At 50.0% G+C, this 25,098-nt stretch overlaps 1 protein-coding gene across 1 annotated transcript in view; it reads right to left on the bottom strand.

The window, feature by feature from the left end:
- Positions 1-14,089, bottom strand: part of NEURL1B (neuralized E3 ubiquitin protein ligase 1B) — a 39,856-nt gene extending 25,767 nt beyond the window's left edge. The window contains exon 1 of the mRNA XM_053567134.1: positions 13,902-14,089. Coding sequence (XP_053423109.1) covers positions 13,902-13,932 — 31 coding nt within the window. The 5' untranslated portion in view covers positions 13,933-14,089. The remainder of the gene's footprint in view (positions 1-13,901) is intronic.
- Between the last annotated feature and the right edge of the window lie 11,009 nt (positions 14,090-25,098).

The raw sequence follows: 25,098 nt of genomic DNA, 5'->3' as shown, positions 1-25,098 counted from the left end.
CCTGCCTGTTCTTCTCTAACTCCACATTACATAAAAAGCATTTCCCCACGTCGCTCCTGTGCCATCACTGGGCTTATTTCATGGCTACAGAACATTCCATCAAGGGCCAAAATGTCCCCCATGTTTTCCTGCTGATCATGGCTGAATCTGCCACCACAGAAGCCCTCACTCAGCTGGTGGCATCAGGACCAGATTCTAACAGACACCCCATCACAGTTAAAGAAACAAAACAAACAAGCAAACAAACCTTCTTCCTGGAAAAGGCCCCGACCACATCATGAAAGAGAAGACAACACCCCAACTCTAAATGTATGGCCAGAGACTTTGGGGGTGGTGGTGGGTGAGGGGTGGCTGTAGATGTTTAGTGAGGAAGGACTTCTGCTCTGGCTAAATCGGTGTTGCCACTGCCCAGCCTGGGGCAGATCTTTCTGGACGGCTCCCTTTCTGGGAGGCACCCTGCTTTATTTCTCGGACTCTGGTTGAAAGACTATGCTTTGCTACTGATTTGTCTGAGGGCCTCTGAACAAGTCACTGTACCTCTCAAAGGTATACCCAAATGGTACATAACCTTAGACTCCGTTTCAGGCTGCTGGTGGGCGATGAGAGCACAGCAAGATCTCAGCAGATATCCCAGAACATAGGTGTTCAAGACATAGGCATCCCCTTCCCCATGGGGAACATCAAGTTCGACCATGGCAGGGAGCCCCTCATCTCCATCTGGGGTCTCCTACATCAGGGTGTCTATGACCCAGTCCTTCCGTCCATCCTGTTTTAGTTCCCAAAAAGCAAAGAAGACTATGATAAATGGTTAAAAAGATGGTTTTGAGATCACGTCATGCTTTTTATTTAAAAATCACGATTTGATAGGTGGTTAAAAAGAGCACAGGCTTGGTGTCAGACTGACTTGGGTTTGAATTCTGGTTTTGTCATTTATTGGCTGTGTGATCCTAGGATCTATGCTTAACTTCTCTGTTCCCACTTCCCCTACCAGACCTAGAAAACTAGTAAAAGTCATCTCACTCGGCAAGACGTCTATGACCATGACACAAGGCAACTTGTCAGACACGGTATGTGGCACACAGCAGGTGCTCATTTCTTCAACCACTGGTCTCTTTCTTCAACCACTTCCTTTAGTTCCTTTGCCTAGGAAAGGTTTGTCTCTGGGTCAGAGACACCTACCAGTGGAAGCTGGAGCAATACATTCTGAAGTGTTTCTCCCTTGGAGGGCTCATGACCTTGGCCAGGAAAGACCTCTTGTAAACTCTGGGGTTGCTTCCCCTTGGTGTCCAAGGACAGAGGTCTATTTTTAAGCCACCCCAGCAATGTCCCAAATGTACTCTGTGCCACCCCCTGAATGATCCTCACTCATCTCCCCAGCCTGGCCCTTCCTTTGATCTAAAAGGAGTCCAAGGAAATGGCAGAAACTGCCCGGGGGGTGGTGGGAAGCAGCAGCTACACTGCTCTGGCCCCCGAAAGGCTGGCTTCCCGCATGCGGCACTCAGCAGATGGCGTGCTGGCTGAAGTTTTCAGCAGATTCCTCTCCAGCAGGAAAGGGGACTGCCAACTGCAAGAATGGTCTCTTCTGCCCCTCTGTTGAACAACTGATTTCACTGGCGTGTTACTGAGCCCCTACTATGTGCTGGGCACATGGCCTTTATTTCTTGGGTTGAATCTTCAGGACAACCCTGCAGAGTGGGTTTTGCCATCTTTATTTTCAGGCTCAGGTTCTTTCTCCTACCCCACCCGTTCTTCAAGACAGCTGCTGTAACCTTTGGACTGGGGTGGGGGTCATGGACCTTGTCAAGAGCAATAAAAGCTACAGCAGTCTTTCTCCCCAGAAACACACACCCCATGCACAAAATTTGATGCTCAACTTCAAGGTCTTCCTAGACCCTTACAGCATCCATTCCTGGAGTGTGGATCTTGAGTGAGAAATCTCTGGTTCAAGTGACATTTGCCCAAGTCCAAAATGCAAGGCAGCACTGTTGGCAGTAGGAAGCAACGTGGTGTGTGTGTGTGTGTGTGTGTGTGTGTGTGTGTGTGTGTGTGGATTGCTTTAGAGAGAGGAAAAGGCAAGGCTGCTTTGTGGCAAGGCTTCCCGCACACCAAGAGGGACAAGGATATTGGTCTCCTTTGGCTACAGAGAGAAACTTTTCCATTGGTGGGTTTAAAAATGGGCTAGAAAAACAATAACCAACCCTCCTCACCTCTGCCAAATGGGGCAGTGACAGGCGTCCAGGAGACAGAAGCCAGCTTACTGGGACTTTGTTTTCTGTTTCAGAGGTCTGGTCAGCCGGCACCCAGGGTGGAAAAGGGCCAGCCAGAGCAGGAAACCGCCACCCTGCTTCCCTCCAACTTTGCTTTGCAAACAAAACCCTTCAACAGCTGCAAGGACACCCCAGAGGGAGGCTGGAGGTCACAGGATGCTGCTTGGAGAGAGAAAAGCCCCCTCCATCCAGGCCTAAGTGGCAGCCCTCTTAGCTTGAGTGGGCTCTGATGTGAGAGTTCCCAGGGGGTGAGGTCATCCCGACACCCCCCTTGAAGCATGCTCAGCCAGAGCTGGGATTTCCATGCTGGCTCCAGCCCTGGCTGGGCCCCTTGACTGAGGTCTCTTCTTGATAATGGGACCCAGAAAACTCCAACTTCCAACATGCTGACTCCCAGGTTAGGGGCTCACTGCAGCGAGGGGTGGGAGGATGTACCCTCATTCCTTCTCCAGTACATCCTTTCCCTCTTCATCTGACATTGCCTCTGCAATGTCTGTGTTAGGCCCTGTGCTGACTACAGGGGCACACACAGTCCCTGCCACCTCGAGCTGAGATACCCACAACTGCGCAGAGCAGCTGGCGTGAGGGTCAAGGCCAACGGGGACAGGTTTGCAGGGAGCCACTCTGCTGACTGTGGAAGGAGGGCTGGCAGGGTGGTAAAGAAGGGGAAGAGTGTTTCAGGCAGAGGGAACAGCACCGGCAAAGGCCTACAGGTGAGAAGAAGCTGAATGTATTGGGTAGTGCAGGGCAGAAGAGTGAGGGGAGGGGTGGAGAGGGGTCTGGGGGCTGTATCACATGGCTTAAGGGCCATGCAGAGGAGGCTGAAGTCCTCAAGAAGACTCTGGGGACAGCTGAAGGTTTGGAGAAGGGAATAAACCCCCATGATCTGTCTCTCTGAAGAATGAGATTCAAATCCGGGGCCTTTCTTTCTTCCCTATCAAAACGGCCCAGCATAGCAGGAGTGAGAAACACAGTCCAGGATTTGAAAGTCTCTTCCAACGGCCAACACAGTCCCACCCCTGTGCCTGCTTCTTCTCCTGCAGCCCCTGGCAGCTGCCCGCTGATGAGCAGGCTGTCTGTCATGCCTGCTGCTCCTCCTCCCTGCCTTGAGGACAACCACTCTCCCCCCACCAGAAGCCTGGCTGCTCCCAGTCTCAGCCCCAGGTGAACACCCACAGGGCTCCAAAGAGTGGAAACTTTTTGAAACAATAGGTCCACTGGCCCAAAGAGTCCATTGAGCAAGGCTCTTCTGGCTCCTGGGGTGGAGGAAATGTTCTTTGCAAGTGCAACAGCTGGGCAAAACGCTTGCTGGCCCGTCCTGACCCGGAGGGAAAGCTAGACTACGTACAAGTAGCTTGAGCCACCTTCCAGCACAGAGGGTGAGCCATGCCCTGGCTTGGCCTCAGGGAGGAAGCTGTGGCTGGGGGCGGGGAAGGGGTGGTGGTAGATGTCATCAATCAGCTTGTTTTGAGCAGCTCAAAAGCCACACAGTTTGGCGGAACTTGGAACTTGGGATGAACAATAAGCAAAGCATCTAAAAAAGGAAGCAGTGACTGATTACAGCGGGAGGTGGGAGTGGAAGGGGGGCAGTGCTGCATCCTGGAGGTCTGAGAAAGAATTGGGGGTGGGGGTCGATAGGTGAGCAGGCCTCCCAGGGGAGATGCCCTCCACCCAGGAGACCTCCAGTGGGCCTCCTAACAGTGCTGGAGGAGGTTACTGCTACCAGCTGCCAGTGAGGAGGCAGGCTCTGCGAGGCTGGGAGGGAGATGGCTAGGGCTGCTTTGGGCAAAGTTTAGAAGTCACACCTTGCAGAGAAGGAACAGAGCACAGTGCCTGGCACCCCGAGGGCCTACTAATATTTCCTTTCCTGCCACGTTTGGCTCTGAGGTCCCCCAAGAAGTGACTCCCGTGTGTATCTCTTCCCCCCACCATCCCTCTCTGAAGACGCAGCTTTCTCTTTTCTCCCCCATCATTCATTATGCTGAGCTTCTGCCAAATGCCTGAAGAGAGCAGGGGGGTGATGCCTGTGGATGCCTACCCAAGAGGTAAAGTGAGCCCCACTAAGAACCCCCATCCTTCATACCCTAAGCTCTGGTGATCCGACAGTCCTGGGCTCACTGGGGCTTTTCTATCACCCTGTGAGCCTATTTTACAGATGAGGACATTAAGCCCAGAGAAGGGGTAAAGACTGGCCCAAGATCATGATGCAGGTAAATAGCAAAGTCAAGAATCAACTCAGATCCGAATCCAAAGACCACACATGCTGTTGGCCATCGTGCAGAGTTGCTTCCCTAGCCAACCTACAGCTACTTTAGTAATCTATCACAGGGACTTGAGAGGTGTGACACAGCAGGACTATTTAAAATGGGTTCATTGCACAGAATAATTTTGGGAGCACATATTCCTTGCCTCCAAGGAAGAAAGGCAATGGTCACTTATGGAGTTCCCACCTTCCGATGGGCTTGAGACTTCACATAGAGTCTCCTATGCATTCCTCATTAAAATCCATGAGGGGGGGAGGGACCATCCTCATCCTCATCCTAAAGATGAGGAAATGTCTGGGCAGAGAGGGAAAGTGACTCGCCCAGGGTCATACAGCTTAGAGGTGGTGGAGCTGAGATTCAAACTCGGATCTGCCTACAACATCAATCCTCTTTCCACTTCCCCTCTTGAGATTCCAGCCCAAGACCCAATCTGTAATTGTTCTGTGACTCTGTGCAAGGCTCTGGTCAGGGAAGTGGGATGTGCAATTCCCAGCACTCTCTGGTCCTGGGAACAGAGCCCCTGGGTGACCAGCCTGTCGAGATGAAGTTCTGTGCCATACCCTGTAGACATGGAAACTCCACTCTGCCTTCTCCTGCCCCCAACCTTGAGGGAAGGGAAGCCCTTCTGGGAAATGAAGATCTGCTTGTCTGGAGTGGATTACCATAAGCAGACCCAGCTATGGAGACACTGGTAGATGTGTGCCCACTCCTCTCATAAATCCATCATCCCGGCAGCAAAATGAAATAAAACACGTGCCCAAGGGATATCATTGTGATATAAACAATGCATGATGTTGAGGATATAAACAAAATATGGTTTTAAATAGCTGTGGGCATTCTGCCAAGTACCAATAATGACTGAGACAGCTCTGCCGCACCCATTTCCCCAAATGGCTTACTCATTAAAGAACTTTCCTCCACTGTTCAGAGGTGAGGCAAGAGACCAGCTGTGAGCTGCCCCAAGCCCTGGTAAAAAGAATGAAATAAGACGTGAGAGTAGGCTGGGCCTGCCGTCCATGATGGCTGTCCCAAGCCGTGCTCAAAAACACCTGCTACTGAGTCTGAAAATGCGCTGAAGTTGAGAGGTCAGAGTGAGGGAAGAGACCGAGGCTGAGGCAGGCAGCTTCACTGTCCTGTACAATGGGGCAAACAATCCCCCACCTTTCAGAAGTAGGAGGACAGTTCAAATGAAAGGTGTGAAGGGCTCTGCAGGAGTCCAGCAGACAGGTGCTGGAACACATTCCCTGGAAGACCCTGGAGTCAAAGGCACCTTACAGATAATTCATCCAGGATCCTTTAGGTACTCTTGATGCCTCTGCAATATCCACATCAAGTCCCAGCCTCAGCACTTTTTCAGACTCAGTGGCAGGTGTTTCTAAGCAGGGCTAGGGACAGCCATCCTTGGACAGCAGGCCCAGCCAACCCTCATGCCTTCTATCATTCTTGTTACCAGGATACTGGGCAGCCCAGAGCTGGGCTTAACACCAGTAACAGGCCTCCATCCCTGCTTTCTACTTCCAGACAGCTCTCACACTTAGGAAGTCCTTCCTCTGACTGCCTCATGTCATATCTACACATTGGTCACATCTGCATTCACTCCACAGTGCTCTGTCCCACAAGGTCTGCAGGCAGCTCTCAGGCCCCAACAGTCCCCAGGCTAGGTTGCTGGGGATTCTTTGCTCCCTTGGGGATGACATGGCCTTCACTTTGCTGTCCAGAGAGCCTTCAGGACATCAGCTCTCCCCTGATCTGCTATGGCAAGGGCTGAAGAGCTGCATATCAGATTTTGAGGAGTAGCGCCTGGTGGGGGGGTCCCCAATGGTGGACCAGTAGGCTGTCTGAGAGTGCCCCTGCCCTGCCTGCCCAGATGTGGGGTGTGAGATACACCACCAAAGAACTGAAAATTAACCTTCCAGTATTTCTAAATGCTCACTGACTTTTGTTAAATACAATAAAAGCTTCTAGTGCAAATGGGAAACACTCCCCCCTAACCCCCCCACCCTGACCCTGCAGTTTTCATCCTCACTGACATTCCTTCCCTCTAGCCAGAATCATGTCCGCTGGAGCTGTATGCCCTGGGCAAGTTATTTTCCCTCTCTGCTTCCTTTCTCTCAACAGTTACACAACATGAATAGTAGGTATCTCAGAAGGCTCTGTCCTGAGAGTTTAAATGCATATGCCTGCTCAGACAGCGTCTGAGTGCAGATGGGCTGTGTGATACAAGTTAATGGTTATTATTATTCTTTTATGTCTGCCTCCCTTGGGAGCTTCAGATCCTGGGCTCAGCCTGGAGCAGGGGCTCCTTCACCCAGTGAATGCATAGTCATAACAGGTGCTGTGTGTGAGCACTTAGTATCTGCAGACACTTTGCATTCCTGAGAGGTAACATCATTATCTCCCTCTGTAGAAGAAGGACCTGAGACTTAGAGAGGTCAAGTCTGGCTAATAAAGGGTGGCCGGAGGAATGAAGGACTCCAGCCTGTGTGGTTACCAACGCTGACACCAATGGCCTAGCGTGGGCACAGGCTGCTCCTCACCTGCAGGACAGATGCCGTCCAGGATGACGAAGCTCTCACCCTGGCCCTGACCCTTGCTGACTGACTGGGGCTCTGGTGGGAAGAAGTGAGCAGCAGGCTCAGGGGAGTTGTCTTGAGCACTGTGCCGTCTGTCAGCAGCAGAGCATGGGCCAGCTTTTACCAGGCAGACACCTGAGACCCAGTCTGACAGGAGGAAGGGGTACAGAGCTCAAGTTCATCTCTTCTCTAGGACAAAATTCCCAGAGGCCACATCCACTGTTTTAGCTACAGAGTCCACAGGCCTGGGGTAAGGTGGGCTGGGGATACAGGATGGACGTCTTCCAGAAGCAGCTTCATTTTGGCTGCTCTTGGTAGAAGTAACTCATCTTTGGAGGGCAAAGGGAGTGACCAGCAAGAAGGGTAGAGGCTCAGGAGCTCAGGATGAGGATGGAGGCCGCAGCAAGTGAGCCAGAGGAGCCCCAAGATGCCCCACATGCCTGGGATCCCAAGCCCAGCTGCCACTTCCCAGCCGCCTGACCGAGGCAGGTCTCATCCCCCTCTGAGCCTCAGTTTCTTCCTCTGTAACATGAGGAGATGACCTCTGGGAGCCTGGTCCTGGTGGTCTCAGTGTGATGAAACAGACAAAGGGCCTGACGTGGGGTGAGTGTGCCCAAGCTCTGACCACCCAGCACTGCTGTCAGGGGAGCGTTTGCTACCTGCGAGGCTGAGATCTGGTGTCTGTCTTCTCTCTTCCCTCTCTGCTTTAGGCTCTAACCACACACCTGGCTTCTGAGCTTCTATTTTAAGCCCTCAGAGAGCAGCATAAGTACAGAAAGCTCTTTAGTCCAAAAGAGGGGCAGAGGCGACTCTTCTCCATGGGGAAGATTAAACAGCCTGTTCTGAGCGGTCTTGCGGTCCAGCCCAGCAAAAAATGCTACGCCCCTGCTGGCAAACACGGTGCATTATCCCGGTGGGGAGTGTGGCAGCTGAGAAATTCAAGTCTCCTGACTGCAGCTTGGCCTCCAAGAACCTCCCAGCCCCAGCCTCTGCCATGAGCTCTTTCCCATCACTGTAATCCCACATGCCATCCCTACTTGCACTGGGACTCCCCCACTCCACAAACTCTGCAGCTCCCCACATGTCCGTCCTTTGGGTACATGGGGCCCTTGGCCTTGAACAGCCTTTCCAATTCCTTTCTCCTAGCATATGTCTCTTTTTGCTGATCTCAGTGAGACAGAGCACACCTCCTCCAGGAAGCCCTCCTTGCCTCCTTCTCGGAGCTCTAACCACTTACTGTAAATGCTGTGTTCTTGTTGATCTTTCCTGCTAGAATTTGAGTACCTGGTCCCTAAACTCAAGCTGTTTCCCAGCCCAGCACAGAGCCTGGCCTGGAGGTTTGGTGAACTCATGAAAACTATAAATGCAACCTGCTAGGCAGATTCTTCTCATTAGAAATCGGGTGTCCAGGAAAGAGCCCAAGGAACTCCTGGAAATTGCTGTCAATGCACATTGAAAGGGGTCTCTCTCAATCCAGCCCCTTGATTCAAGGCTTGTGGTCACTAAGGGCAGGGCTTTCAAGGAAAGGAGTGAAGGGCACCTGTCACTCAGCCTGCCTGGTACAGGGGCTCTAGGGCTGGCCTGAGGCCTCTTCCCATGGCAGCAACCATATCCTCAACAGCCTCCATTCTGGGGAAAGTGCTAAATGCTCTCCTTCTCCCCCCACCACTGCCAAGTGTGAAGGAGCTATCCCTAGCCTCTCTGTTCATGTAAGGACACTGAGGCACGAATAGGTCATGCCAGTGGGAACTGGTTGAGCTGAGGTTTGAATCCAGGCAGCCGGACTCTTAAGTTTTTCTCAACCTTTTTTATCTCATGACACACTTGAACCTATAGTTAAACTTCCATAGCACACTTAAATTATGTTGGTCCAAAAAAAAAAAAAAAAAGGTAAAAAAAGAATACACTTGAATACACTTTGCTTTGAATTTCTCTTGAAAATAATTTATTTTCTCTTGAAAATAATTTATGGGGCCTGTAGCTCAGTGGGTAGGGTGCCAGCCACATGCACCAGGGCTGGTGAGTTCGAATCCAACCCAGGCTTGCTAAAAACAAACAAAAAAATAGTCAGGCATTGTGGCAGGTGCCTGTAGTCCCAGCTACTCAGGAGGCTAAGGCAAGAGAATTGCTTGAGCTCAAGAGTTTGAGGTTGCTGTGAGCTGTGATGCCACAGCACTCTACTGAGGGCAACAAAGAGAGACTATCTCGATAATAAATAAATAAATAATTTAATTAATGGTTTTTAAAAATTTTCACAGCACACTGGTTGAAAATCACTCTCTCAGATCTGAATCTCCACCTGTATGTCAATGGGATTTCCCTTTAGATGTCACCTTCTCCAGGAAGCCTCCCCTTGGTCCCACAGCCAGGGGAGAGAGACAGAGAGAAGGGAGGTCAGGTGGTGACAGGGAGAGGTTTAAAACAGAGGAAGGCCGTAGTTCCTTCTGGCTCCAAATTCACCTCGAGTAACTTCTCCACTGTTCCTATACGCTGGAAAGGTGCCCTTTTCACTTCCACTGATGAATGAGACCACTCTGTTCCTACCACTCCTGATCCAGCATCGCTGCAGGCTGCCACCAAGGAGCCTGGGCTAGTCAGGCTCCTGTGCTGACAGCCACAGAGGTTTCAGGACCATTAGAGGAGAGTCTCTGTACAGGCTCTGAAAGTGATCCTTAGCAACCTGGTGGAAGGGAAGCAGATGGGGCAAGACAGGCAAAGAAAGAAGGCCCAGCTCAACTTAAATCAGGACTAGGTGAAGTAGGAGGAAAGGGGAATATCACTTGTCAGCCATGTGTACAGCTGGAAGGAGAGTGACAAAGGTCACTGTCCTCCCAAGAGCTGAGAAAGTCCAGATCCAGGGAGCATCATCAGCCATAGCTCAGACAGGAAGACAGGGAATGGCAAAGCGGAACCCCGCAGCCCCTGCACTCTCAGTGCTCCTTCCTCAGGTCAAACAGAAAAGGGGCTCCGAGGGGAAGGTGGCTGAGAGTCTGGGGTAGGCACAGGTGCTTCTTCATCCGGACATGGCATTTGCAGACTGCCCAGCCAGGTTAGGAAGACTAACTATGTGCACCTTTGTCTTTTACCTGGCTGAGCCTCCATTTGCTGCCCTGTCAAATGGGAAGAAATAAAGCCCTTCTAAAGGGTTGTTAATGAGGATTTAGAATGGATTCTGTGGGGAAAACCCCTGGCCCAGGGCTTGACACAGAACAGGGTCAACAGGTTTTCCTCACTGCAAAGCGCGCGTTTATTGAGCTAACTCTAAAAAGCCATTGGCCTGGTCAAACATGGCCCAACTTAATGATTAAACCCAACATGCAGTTTGAATTTAGCCTCTTCTCCAACTAGAACTAAGGGGGAGCCCCACAGGCATGGAGAGGGATTGGAATGTGCTGTTGAGAGAGGAAGGGAAGAGTCTCTCCCCTCACCCTCATCCCAGAATGTTGCCCTTCCCTTCTCCCACCTGTTCACACTTTTTTCCCCCTTACAAAACCAGATTCAGGGAAATGGAATTAGAGAGGAGCACCGTGTGGGAATCAGACCTGTCTTCTAAGTCCAGCTTTGCCGCTGCCTGTGTGCCAGGTGTCTTAGCCTCTCTGTGCCTCGGTCTCCTCATCTGTACAATGGAGGAGAAGGGCACTTTACTTTGCAAGATTGATTTGCAACTGGAAAGAGAACAGGTAGAGCACACAGTAGCAGGTTTGAGGTCCTATGCTGACCCCCTCACACTCTGTCCAAAGGGCATTCATCTGAATGTACTGATGTACTTTTCCAGAGCTGCTATGGGTCTTCCTGGTAACTCATCATAAAGAATGGCATTTCCTTATTGTGTAGTGTGACATGCCATGTGCACAATGGGCACCCCATAAATGTTATCTGAATCATAGGTTAGGAGGATACTGCATGTCAGAGGAAGAATGCAGGACTTTGGAGTTAAATAATCCTGGTTCTCCCAAGTGGATGAGCTGGGTGGGGTGGGTTAAGCCACTTTACCTCTGATTCTTGGTTTCTCATGTGTAAAAGGGGGATAGTTGCAGGGTTGTTGGGAGAATCCAAGTCATTCATTCATCCAACATGTATTTACTGAACATTTACTATGAACTAGCCACTGCTGTAGGTGCTGAATATATAGCAGTGAAAGAAACAGACAAAACCTACTTGAGGAGACAGACAAGCACCAGCTGACTGTACACACAGGGTGTCAGGCAGTCATCCCTGCTAAGGAGAAACATAGAGCAGGGTCAAGACGGAAGGGCTGGGCCCAGGGCAGTGGCAGGACCCACACTGGAACAGAGACCCGAAGGAGGCTGCAGGGAGCCACAGGGCGGTCGGGGGAAGAATGTTCCAGACAGAGGGATCAGCAAGTGCAGGAGCTTAAAGGAGAAGCATGGCTGGCATGTAAGTGAAGCCACATATGCAGGAAGCCTGGCATAGCATCCAGGTGCTCGGCAAATGCCAGCTCTCTATTTCAAGTCGCCCAGAACAAACCCCACGCATGTGTCCTTTTCCTGAGAGCGAAAGCACAAGGATTCTACAGGGCAAGACTGTGCCAAGTGTTCATTCAGTCTAAGATTCAGGCAACATTTGAGCTCCACCACCGGCTTTTGAGCTCCTGCCAGGCACCAGGCTCTGGGATGGGCAATCAGGGATACAAGATGATTGAGGCATGAGTTCTGTCCTCAGGGGACCCTGAGGAGAGGCATGGAGATGGGCAAAGACAATGCAATGTGGTAGATGAACAGCAGGGACTTATTAAGGAGGTATCCAAGTAGCAGAGCAAAGGATGAAACTGTGGATGGTCAGGGAAGGCTTCCTGGAAGGGGTGACAACTGAGGTGGATTTCAAAAGATAGACACTGACACTGGGCACAAAAGTGTAAACAGTGGCACAGTGTGTGCAAGAACTGATCACAGGCAAGTCACAAAACAAGCTCTTCATATTCTTGGCACCTGCCACCTGATGTGGCTCCAGAATTCCAGTTCTGTGCCTGTCTTCAAACTGAATGCGAGCTTTAAGCTCCAGAGGAGAGTTTGAATTTCCCATACTTAGTCACTGCAGCGGGAACCAACCTTAACCCCAGGCTTCCTGCTTAGGGCGGCCCAGTCCACAGAGCGAGGGCTGAAAGGAATGGAGACTATATAAATCTCTAGCTATATTTAGCCTGCCTGGTGTGTGTCTGTCCCTTTATCCATCCCAAGGCTGACCCACAGGTGGCAGAATGGCTTTTTTTTTTTTTTTTTTCTAAAACAGCACAAACATTTCTTAATTAAGAAATCGAACAAAGGGGTCTCAGCCCAATATCTTTATGGCTAGGAAAATGCTGCCATATTTGCCAACATCTTTGGTTACCTCCTGACTGGTGGGGAGGGTCTCTTCCATCTGGGTAATAGCCATGTCCACAGGAGGTAGAGTCTACCCTTCAGCAAGCAGACTTGGGTTCTAATCCCACCTCTGCCACTGACTAGTTGGTGACTCTTGAATCTTTGTTGGTGACTTTATCTCTCTGAGAATTTGAAGGTTTGAGTGCAGCTGCTCTAAAGTGGCCCAGAGGGTTAGAAAGTAGGAGTTGGCTCCTCCTTCCATAAGCTGGCTTAAGAATCTGGGGCTCAGCACCATCCATTTCAGCCTTCTCCAGGTAAAGAAACAATTATTTTTCAATAAGCACATATAATGCCTAGACAGAAAAGCTATGTGAAAGTGTTAGAGCAGAGATGGGGTGATATGTCCCTCTTCTAAGGCCTCACACTAAATCTGCCCACAGCTGACTTGCTTTCCCACAAAACTGAGACTTTGTGCTTTAGACACACACACACCCTTCTCACCTTTGGCGCTAAGGATGCTAGAAAGGCCCAGCCTTAAAGCCAAAATACTTCTAAAGATTTGGGGGAGTGAGGGGAGGGCGGACAGGCAGACGCGAGACCCCATCCAGATTTCCCCATTACCAGCTGTGTGACCTTGGGTGAGTCATTTCCCCTTCTCTGAGCCTCAATTTCTTCATTCGTAAAATTGGGTTACACATCTTCATCGCGAAGCTCCTTTGCATACCGAGCTGGGGTAAGCGAAGAGCTGGGCAGTGAGCCTGCGTGCGCGCTAGTGCGCGCGCGCGCTGCTATGCTCCCACAATTACCAGGTATTCTTTCGGGAAGGCCTCCTCCCACCCTCCGGATCCCCTTTCTCTAGTCTTGGAAAGGTGGTTTTAACTAGGGGGCGATGCACTCTGCAGCAGCGGCTCCATATGGGGTAAAGAGCCCCCGGTTGAACGGACACCAGAGGGGGGCGCAGCCCGGGTGCGCGTGGGATCGCGGCCAAGGCAAGGAAGCATGTGCCGCGGGGGTGCAAGAAGGCTGGAAACTGGGGTACTCCTGCCAGCACCCCCGACTCTCGGCAGCTGCAGTTTCGGCACCACGGGCGGCCAGTGGCCGTCGGAAGCCCGAGTGAGCCTAGCTCCAGTCACCCCTTGGATCGCCCTGGATTCAGTCATCAGCGCCCTCGGGCAGAGACAAAGGCGAGGGGGCGCGCGGCATCACCCCAGCGCCCTTTTGCGCATCTGGTCAAAGCCAGGAGAATCAGGACGGGGGTCCCCAAGGTAACCAGGACGCGGTACCCGCCCTCCCGGAGCGCAAAGCCCAGGCACCGGGCGCGCGCAGAGCAGAGATCCAGGAGGCATCCGAGGCTCTAGCCCTCTGTGCACCGAGGGCTTCACGGGGTGTGGGGTGGCTCACAGAGTCACCCGGCGGGTCCCTTGGAGGAGAGGAGAAGCCCAGCGCCCGCCTCCCGGGCAGGGTTCCCCGGCGTACCTGGCAGGGTCCTGTGCACCGTGTTGCCCATCTCTGCGCCTGGCGCGGCGTTGGCGGCGGCGCGCTCTGGGCGCGCGTAGGCTAATTAGGCGGCGGGCCGGGGACCAGGGCTGGGGTCGAGCCTCCGGGGCATAGCCACTGCACAGACTAGCGGGCGGGCGGCAGCTGGGGCGGGCGCCGGGAGAGAGGTGGCGGCGTCTGCTGGAGGAGGCGGAGCTACCGGTTCGGGCCCGCCGGCTCTGCCCCCGCCTCCCACCGCCTCCAACCGTGCAGGGGCGGGGCCGCGGCCGCCGCATCTTTTGAAAGTTTGCACCGGGTGGCGGGAGAGGCACAGCAGAACCTCCCGCCCTCGCAGCTCCCGCGCGCGCAGCGCAGCCGGGTGCCCTCGGGGTGCCGGGCTCCGCAGCTTGATGACCTTTCGCTCATTTGTTCCGACACCCGAGAAGGCCTACTGTGTGCCAGGCCCTCTTCCAGGCGCTGGACCCTGGCCGGCCAAGTCCCACCCGGCGGAGCTCGTTGAGGAGTGTTGGGGTGGGAATGGCAGAGGGCACACGGTACAGTGTAAAGGGTCCCTGCAGTGGGGGTGGGATCTTTTTTTACCCTCCAGGGCCACATGAGTAGGAGAAACCTAGGTGATGTCCTAATATCGGGAGGAGGGAACCCAAGTTCATTAATTCACTCCCTCGTTCATTAAAATATGAATTAAGCACAACCTGTGTGCCAGGCACTGCCCTGGGCCCCGTTGATACAGACAAGTTCCCGCTCTCATGGAGATGTCATGCTAGTGATGGAGACAGAAACAGCAAGCAATTAAGATCACACAACTAGGGTGGCACCTGTGGCTCAAAGAAGTAGGGCACCAGCCCCATATGCTGGAGGTGGTGGGTTCAAACCCAGCCCCAGCCAAAAAAAAGATCACACAACTAGGGATCAAAGTCAGGAAGAAAATAAGATAGTGATGGGTGACGTTGTTTGGAGGGGCTTAGGAAGAGTGGGTGGCGGCATATAAGTTCCATCTCAACCAGAAACAATCAGCCTTAGGTTGATGAGCCGTAGGTTGGGGAGAATGTTTCTGGCAGAGGCAATAACAGGCATTTTTCATTCATTCACCCCACAGGTATTTTCTGAGCACCTCGCCTGTGCAAACACCTGGGTCACACTCAGTGGGCATTGAGGCTTGCTAGTCCATGCCCAATGTATATACTTAAAATAAATCTTATGGGTCGATGTCTAGCTCATCTTCACCCCTTAAAGTTTATATTTTTCAACTTCATTGTGCATCTTCTGTCCTGTGGAGAGCAGGGATTGCCCTTAACCTTACTTCAGATTGCCTTAAATTGGGGCATCTACGGTAGCTGCTCACTCTCTGAGGTCCCTCTGCACTTTGTTCTGTCCCTGGGTGGGTGTTGTAGCTGTTACTTTTCTCTCTTCTCCACTGCCAGATGGGAAGCTCCAGTAAGCAGATTTCAGGCTGTGTTCATATATGAAACCCCAGTGCCCAGAACACACGTACTTAATACATGTTTGAATAAATTAACTGCAGAGATGCTTTGCCTGGGCTGGGAGAAAAACAGGAAAGAGGGAGCAGCGCCTGTGGCTCAAGGAGTAAGGGTCCAGCCCCATATACTGGGGGTGGTGGGTTCAAGCCCGGCCGTGGCCAAAACTGCAATAAATAAATAAATAAAATAAAAACAGGAAAGAGGGAATGAAGGAGGAAAGGAAGAAGGGGAGAAGAGAGAGAGGGAAGAAGGAAGAGGAAGGAAAGAGTTCTCAAGGAACGAGTTTGAGTTGGTGGTAGACTAGACCCTGATATGATCCATAGTGATGTGTTGGGGGAGAAAGAAACAAACAGAAAATAGGGATGCATTAACAGAAATATAGACTTTAGGACAAAGGAGGGGCTTACTGCTCTGCTGCTTGTTGATTACACCATTCCAGAAGTCACTTTGGCTCTGAGTACCACACTCGAGAAAGACAAAGCTGCTCCACAAAGATGGTGCAGGTGGCATTGGGGGAGGAGGAGATTCCTGTCGCAGGAGGTGTGCAAACAGAAATCGTGTGGCTCCCTGGGAAGGTTGTTGTGGAGGGGCTTCCTGGATCATGTGGCTCTTAAACTAAACCTCCCAGTCCAATAATCCACTGAGCCCTGCAGGCCACGTGAGACCTCAGGAGGAAATTATTGGTCTTGCATCTTCTGGCTCTGGAAGAACTGCAGAGATGCACCCCTGTCTTTGTTGCATGCATGCCAAGCTGACCTCCTGGGATGTGGATCCCTATTTTTGTTGCCTCTCCCAATCTCACCCCTTTCCACTAGCTCCCAAGCAGGGCCATCTGGCATGGGGTGGAATTTCTGTCTGCATTTATTAGGGGCCTGGGCCCAGACACTGTGGCTGGCAGCAGGAAGGGAAGGGCCCTGAGCACCTGCTGCATGGAGGCTCTATTCTCACAGATATGGAATCTGACTCTCTCCCTCCCCAAAGATCTCAGTCATGCTACACCAAAGGAGATAGGTTCTGTCATCCCTGTTCTTTGAACAAGGCCACTGAGTCTCAGAGAGGTGCATTTACTTGCTTAAGGCTCTTTAGCTGCTAAGAGAGGTTGAGATGTGAACCCAAAGGTCCACAAGGCCTGAGGGACAGGGCATGGGGTGCCAGCTGTCTTGGACCTGGGCAGCAGCCTCTAGTCATAGCCACTCCTGGACTTTACTTCCTCTCACACACATATCCCACAAACATCCCCACCAACCATATCCAGAATTGCATGGACTCTGGCACCTTCTTTTGCACCAGTACCCGCACATGGGTTGCAGGGGCCCATGGGTGGGGCTGCCTCTCTTATTTGTGCAGTGTCAGCAGAGCCTCCAGGTAGTGGGAGTGTCCCACCAGGATTCCTGGCATTGAACCCCAGGGGCATGCCCCAGCAGGAGCAGGCAGTCAGGTGCACCTTGTAAAAAGAGCACACATTGAGCTGGGGGAGGGGCTATGCCCACTGTGGACACCTGGCTGAAATGATTCTGTCCTCTAGGATGTTTGGTGAGCCTCCTCCCCACAACTCAAGAGCTGAGTATCCAGGCTGAAGTCAAACCACAAAGCTCAGTTTAAAAAAATTGCCACAGGAAGGCTGTGCTTTTCTGCAAAACCTGCATACAAAACCTTAGATTTCCAAACCCAGCAGGTCTTCACCTGCAAAAGCAATATTTTTCAGTTGCTGGTTACAAACTGCCAACTACATAGTGGGCACCAGGCTGTGCCCTCTGAGTGATCCTCATCACATTCTGGCAGCATGGTCATTAACACAATTCCCATTTTGCAGGAGAGGAAAGTCAAGCTCAGAGACAGAAAGGAGCTGCCAAGTTTGCACAGGCAGAAGGAGGTGGAGCTCAGAGAGTTCTCAGCTCTCTTTTTACAGAGGAGGAAACAGGCTCAGAGTTATGAAGTCACTTGCTTGAGGTGACACAGCAGGGAGCAGAGGAGCTACATGTCTGAATTTCTCAGGCTTCAAAACCTGTGCTCATGCTGCACTGTCCCAAATGAGCAAGGCACTTTTATGTGACAGAAAATCTGGCAGGTACACCTGGCAGCCAAGGCAAAAAGGGAAAGAAGGCTCATCTCATGGTGCTTGCAGATACACACTTGGTCCCGAAGCTAAATCCAATGGGAGCGCTTCTGTGATACACAGTGAGGCTAAGTGGACAGAACTTCCTCCTGAATTTGCCCCAAAACACATCCATAACATTCAGACAGATGGGTCCCAGCCAGCCATCTTAAAATGTCAAGGGCTGACATTTTCCTGACATCCAAGGGAGGCAGCCCTGCTGGAGGCTGGGGTCGTGGATGCCCTGAACTTAACTTTCTTATACCACAGGGACCTTGTTTAGACATTCTGAAACACATGCCGTGGGCATGAGACAGAGCCTGAGGCAAGGCTGAATTGAAATTAATTTGGGATCCCAATAACTTGCATTCACTGTGCAATTACGATAATTATGACACAATAATAGCTAACATTTATTGAGTGCCAGGTGTGTTCTAAACCTTGCAATAGATGTGTTAACTACGCAATAACTACCTAGGAGGTAGTATTCTCAACATGCCCACTTTATAGGTGATTAAGCAGAGTGTGGATAGCTTGGCCAGAGTCACATGGGCAGAGAACAGTTTGACTGAATGTATTAGGCTCTGATTTATTTAATCCTCATCACAACCCTAGTAGCAGAATAGGAAGTAAAGGGTTAAGGAGCTGCTCTCAGACCCTGTATTTGTTTCTGTTACTCCTTACCTCCTCTGGCAGGGTGGCAGCTCTTATCATCTACATTCTACAGAGCATGCTGGGAGGCTCAGAGAGGTGAAGCAATTTGTTCAAGGCCACACAGCCAAAAGTGGCAGGACCAGAACTAGAGCCCAACCCTCTCTGACCCCAGAGTCTGTGCTTTCCCACTCTGGGCCTTTCCAGATGGCTAAGAGTTTGCAGAGGGCCTGCCTCGTCCCATGGAGCAGCTTGAGGGCAGGCCGGTGTTGATCCACCTCAGAGTCTAGCGCCCAGCCCTGGCCTGGCCCTGGGATAACCTGTTCTCTGTCAACTTCCCAGAGTTGTGAAGGACATACCCAGGAGGATGTGAACTTTTAAATAAAAACTGGAGCAATGGATTATGGGGTCTTAAGAACCCAGGCTCAAATCCTGGCTTGGCTACTTACTAATTAGGTGACCTTGGAAGGTTATATATTCTCTCCATGCCTCAGTTTCTATGTTTATAAAATGGAGCTGATGAGAGTCCGTATTTCATAGGGCATTAGAAGGAATAGATGGACTAATCAGAAGGGCCAGACACACAGTCAACAGTCAGTAGGGGTGAGCTTAGGAAGGCCTTAACTTTCTCCTTGGTCACCCGGCCCTGGACCCACTCCTGCATGCCCACAAGCTGATCACAGCCCTTCTCTGCTTAAAACCCCTTCCCTCCCCTGCAGATAGCATCTAGAAGGGGCCAGGAAGGCTGGGTTGGAGTCCATTTTCTGCTTAGGTGACTCCGGGCAGGTCACTTCAGCCCACTGAGGCTACACCACCTCCTCTCCCAAATGGAGACACCATCTGTGAGCAGGGCAGAGCCCAAGCTTCCTGGCTGGGCACACCAGGTCCAATACATTTCAGCCCACGCCACCCTCTAAAGGCTGATCACTTGTATCCTCCAGCTCTGCTGAACAACTGGCTATTTGTCTTTGTGGACTTTCTCAACCTCTCTGAACATCACTGGCCTCATTGGTGAAATGGGAGTGACAAAAATACCTATCCTGTAGGTGATATAAATTTGCAATGAAGTGATGGAAAGTGCTTGGCACAGAGTAGGTGCTCAATAAATGCTTAATGACTACATAAATGGATGATGAACCCAAGGGCAGGAACTGGGTTCACCCACAGGTTAAATGGCAGGCTCTGGAACCACTGCCTGGGTTTACCATCTAGCTTCCCGCCTATCTAGCTGTGTGACCTTGAGGATGTTACTTGACCTCTCTGTGCCTCACATCCCTCGTATGTGAAATGGGCTAATAATAGTACTAGGCTTACGGGATTGTTTTGAAGATTAAATGAGATAATACATGTCATGTGCTGGTCCTCATGTACCCCCAGGGGGTCAGGTGGGATCCCGGGAAGTAGACACTGGGCTTCCTCTGGCTCTGGCAGGAGATGCTACAGAGGTAAGGGTCCAGCTGTGGACCCCTGACCCAGCCCACTATTCCGAGCTGGGGAACCTTGAGCATGCCACATCCCCACTCTGAGCCTTCAGGCTCTTCATCTGTAGAATGGGTACAATACCACCGAGAGTGAGAATGAAATGAGAGGAAGCCTGAGGAGCGGTGCAGAGCGGAGGCTCATCGAGACCGCCATGTTTACAGTAAGATGCAGTGTGGAGACATTTTTCCCACAGCACATCTGTAGTATAAGGTGAGACTCGCTGCATTTCTCGACATACTGCTGGGAGCCTGGGGGAGCTGGCAAAGGCAGGAGAGCAAAAGCAGACCTTGGTGGGACAAGTGCGGTCCCAGCAGGATGCAACCCAGCGGGCCCCCAGAAAGTAACTGTAGCAGGGCACAACTTGGGCTCCAGGACCAAGCTGACCGGCTGGTTCAAAACCACCACCTCTCTCTATTTCCTGGCCGTGTGGCCTCTGGGAAGCAGTCTCCTTCCCTGAGCTTTGGTTTCTTCCCCTGAAAAAATGAGCAGGGTAGCAGGATCTGTCTCAAAGACTATTTGGAAGAATAGATGAGGCCGAGGTGTGTTCCTTGGGTCACCCCAGCCTTGGTGCTGAGAGCGGGCTTTTCATCTCAGGGAACCAGCGTTACTGGTTACAGGAAAGGAAAGACTGGGACTCTGCCTGTTCTCTGCACCAAGGGACCCTGCTCCTCATTTATTTAGGGGCCCAAGGAGACACCTTAGCCCATGCTGGAGCCTTCTCACTGCAGCTGGGCTCATGCCCATATCTTTTGCCCTTCTTCATTTCACTTGCCTGAACTGAGGGGAGGTGTCTGCATCCTCATCTGTAAAGCGTCTGCAGTGTCGTTGTGGAATCAGCTGCGATTTGAGTGGGACTGTGACACTGAGGTTGTGGGTATCACAGTTCTGAAGTTGGATACACAGGACCACGTTAAAAGCCCAAGATCTGGTCACAAGAATCTCTGTTCAAATCTTGACTTTGCATACTTGCCACATGAATTGGGCAAGTGACTTTACTGTTACGTCTCAGATCAATGGGGACTCAGCACTTGGGATACAAGGGCACTCTATGAATGAGGGCAATCGATGCCATCAGAGATGTAAACAATTTCTGCCCCCCGCCATGCCTTCTTGCTCTGCCATCACTGGGGCCTCAGCTGGATGGAAGGCCGGGAAGGCTCTTTGCAACTCCCTCCTATGACTATTGCTGGGGCAGCTGTTCTGTGTCAGACCTTGTGTCATATCCTGGGGACCAGGAATGAGTACCTGCTCCAACTGAGCCAGCAGCAAGCACTTCCCATCAGCCCCCACCAGCATCAGGAGGCTGCTCTGAGAGAGTCAGTCTGTCAAGGAGCAGTAGCCAGAACTGTGGTCCTGAGCCAGCAGGGATGGGCAACCAGGAGGGAGGCTTCTTCCTGCCCTGAAAGTTCACGCAGGTGGACCATCTGTGGAAACCTGATACCCAGCACTTTCTAGTTCACAGAACCAGCTCCCTTGCATGGGCTCTTTTCGTCTTCTCTTTGACCATTTCACTGATTGAGAAACCGAAGCTCAGAGAGGTGAAGGATTTGTGCTTCGCCACACAGCTGGGGCGCATTGGACTCAGGCCTGCCCTGGGCACTCCTCAATGGCTCCTCCACCTCTGTGACTTGCCCCCTTGCAGAAGGCAGAGACTCTTTAGGTTGAGAGGAAGGAGCCCACAAGAGGACGTGTGCGTGTCCGCAGGAGCTGAGTCCTCCCTCCACCTGGGGTATAGGGAGGGCGCTGGACCCAGGGGGCCTGGGTTTGAATCCCAGTTTGGGCACTCTCTGACTGGGACCTTGGGCTGCTCACCTGACTTTTCTGTGCCTCAAGTTCTATATCTGTAGAATGAGGCAAATAGCAGAAACTAGCTGAGAGTTTCATGAGGATTAAATGCGTTTAGCCTGAAGATTTGCAAGAACGTCTGGTAATAATAAGTCCGCAAGAAACACATGTCTCATGAGCAGCCACAGTTGCAGGTTCTAACTCCTGCTGTTAAACTCTTCATAGGCTTCTGTTCACACTCTTTGTGTCTGGAATCCACTTCTAGGAGCCTATCCTGAGGACATGACCCCAAATCGACAGGAACAAAGCTAGTTAATGGCCAGAGACATTCAGTGCACGCTGTGTACTAAGCATGCTGGTGTAAAGTCACAAACACCTCCCACCATAGGGTAATGGCTTAATAAACGGGCCAGCAACTCAGTGGAACCACAGAGCTCCTAAGCTATGATGTTTCCAAAGAGTTTAGAGTCATGAGGAGAAGGCTTGTGATTGTTTACATCTCTGATGGCTTAACTTAATGTTACGTGAGAAAGGTTGAACACAAAAACGCTAACCTCAGAATGATTTCAGGCTTGTAAAAACAAAATAAACAAATATAAAATGTGTATAGAAACAAGATAAAAGGTAATGCAGCAAAATATGACCAGGAATGGTCTCTGAATAATAAACCCATGGGTGATTTTTTTAACTTTTGTCTCTCTGTTGGCAATTTCTAAGTATTCTGTAATGAGTATATATAAAACTTTCCTAATGGGAGAGAATTCAATAAACCACTTTGAAAAATAGATTCATCCAATGAGCTAAAGACTGTCTGACCTGTTTTGCACATGCTAGCAGAGACTGGATTGTCAGTTTCTAGCAATGATTTGAACACAGTGGGATGAGCCAGTGACAGGTAGAGTTCTCGCCAGTACATGTTTACCAGGCCCAAGCTCTGGGCCGGCCTCTGAGTGGGCAGGGAAGAGAGGCTGAGGCAGAGCCCTGACATAGGCACAGCTTAAAGTCCCTTTGATACCAGGCCAGCTAGAGGTATAAAGAAAACATTCCAGAAACATTGCTGGATGGTGGCTGTCTTCATGATTTGCCATATCCAAATGTTGCCTGTACTATCATTCAATCATTTTTTAAAAAATCTGCTCACCTAAAAAATACTCAGAATACTACAAAACATTACTAAGAAGAATCTACAAAGGCTAAAATAAATAGGTATATCATAGTCTTGGATGACTCAGTATTTTTAATGAAGTCAATTCTCTGTAAGCTGATTTATAGAGTCAACATGTACAACCCTGGTCAACATCTTAACTGGTATGTGTGTGTGAAACTTAGAAAACAAATTCTAGTTTTCAAAAAAAAAAAAATTGTGTAGAAACAAAAAGGACTCTGGCTGGGCGCGGTGGCTCACACCTGTAATGCTAGCACTCTGGGAGGCCGAGGTGGGTGGATTGCCCTGAGCTCACAGGTTCAAGACCAGCCTGAGCATCTCTAAAAATAGCCGGGCATTGGGGCAGGTGCCTGTAGTCTCAGCTACTTGGGAGGCTGAGGCAAGAGAATCACATAAGCCCAAGAGTTGAAGTTGCTATGAGCTATGATGCCATGGCACTCTACGGAGGGTGACAAAGTGAGTCTCTGTCTCAAAAAAAAAAGAAACACAAAGGATAGAGGATAGCCATTTTTTGACAAGGAAGAACACAGTGGAAGAGTTTGGTCTACTGGGTATCAATATCTCTATCAAGCTATGGCAAACAAGACAGTGTGGTATTGGTACAAGGAAAGATGGATAAATGGGATAGACAGGAGAAGCCAGACATAAAGGGACACATGTTTTGTGACATATGTGACCCTGCCAAGCAGTGGGGGGAAAGACTAAGCTTTCAATTACTAATGCTGTGTTAATTGAAAATCTGTATAAACAAATTAAACTTGATCCCTGCCTCACACTATTCATATCATTAATTTCAGGGGAATTGTAGACCTAAATGTTAAAGGCAAAACATAAAGCTTCTAGGAAGTAACAGAATGTCTTCATGCCCTTAGAGTGGTAGACAGATTCTTTAACATCACATAGAAAATACTGACCATTAAAAAAAAAAAGATAAAATCAACTACACTAAAATTAAAAATTCTTTTTCTCAAAAGATATCAATAAGAGACAAAAATGGCAGCTTGCAGAGTGAGAAAAGATATTTTGTACACATATAACTAAAAAGAATTTACTTTTTTCCGGAATAAACACAGCTACAAATTGATATGAAAAGACTAACAACTCAGTATAAAAATGGACGAAAACCAAATACTTCACAACAAGAGTATTACAATGACCATAAATATATAAAAAGGTCCAGAATTTCATCGATAATCAGGAAAATGAAAATTTAAGTCACAATGAGATGATCACAGCACCCTTACCAGATTGGCTAAAATTTAAAAGTTTGACAATCCTAAGGCTGACAAGGATATGGAACAAGAGGAACTCAGCCTTAGCTGATGGAACTGGAAAGTGCTACAACCACTTTGGAAAACTATTTGGCAACTATCTACTATAGTTAAACATACTTCTACTCCCATGATCCAGCAATTCCCCTCCTAGGTATATGCCCAACTGAAATGCTTACTTATGGGAATCCAGAGATCTGTTGATGAATGTTCATAGCAGTTTTATTGAAAATAGTCCCAAACTGGGGACAGGGGAGGAGAGAAGGAGATGGATGTGCTCCCACCTGATGGGTACAATGTAAGGGTGTATGGCACACCTCCCGGGTGCAGGGCACGACTACAACAGGGATCTTACTCAACAATGCAAACATTGTAACCTGATCCTTTGTCCCTTCATATTCATCTGAAATTAAAAATAATAGTCCCAAACTGAAAACAGCCCAAATGTTCATCAACAATAGAATGGATCAATACATTGGGAGATACTCACACAATAGAACATTATTTACTAATAAGAAAAGAACAAAGTATTGCTACTCACAACAAACTGAATGATTTACAAACGTAACAAACATAATGTTCTGTGGAGGAAGCCAGGCACGAGAGAACGCACACCACGTGACTCTGTTTGTATCATGTTTAAAAACAGTCATGTGCGAGTGATAAATCTAAAAGAAAAGCAAGAAATGACTATCGTAAAATTCAGGATGGTGATTATGTTGGAAGGAGGGAGGGGTAGTGATTAGGAGTGGCCCACAGAGGCTTTGGGGGAGCTAGGAGTGTTCCATGTGTTCATCTCAGCTTCTGCTTTTTGACAAATTATGGAGCTACACATTTTATTTTTCATGTGAGTTTTAGCCGCACCAAATGGGCCTTTTCTCTCTGTGTTACGTTTTACAATAGTAAGTTTAAAAGAATCAAACCTTGTAGGGCATTAGAGGGAAGGCAATTTGAAAGACTCAAGAATAAGGAGGGCTTCTCAGGCAAAAAGCAAGGCAGGGTCATAGGGGACTGAAGTTTTATTTTATCCAGCATCAAATGACTTGTCTGTCTTAGACTGAGAAGCAGAATTCAGAAGAGATAGTCGACACAGAAATGCACGTCAGCTTGATTACAAATTGGTTAAAATGAACTCATATAGTTTTCTGCCCAAAAGTCAGCCTGACCTGGCTGCACAGTGTGGGGGAGGGGTTGGCTTGGCAGTCCAGTGCACGTGGTGGGGTTTTCAGGCAAATGAATGGGCAGAATC

The sequence above is a fragment of the Nycticebus coucang genome, chromosome 17, assembly GCF_027406575.1.
Source record: "Nycticebus coucang isolate mNycCou1 chromosome 17, mNycCou1.pri, whole genome shotgun sequence".
In the NCBI taxonomy this organism is placed as follows: Eukaryota; Metazoa; Chordata; class Mammalia; order Primates; family Lorisidae; genus Nycticebus; species Nycticebus coucang.
The sequence above is the reverse complement of the archived record's forward strand: the minus strand, read 5'-3'. Positions and strand labels throughout refer to the sequence as shown.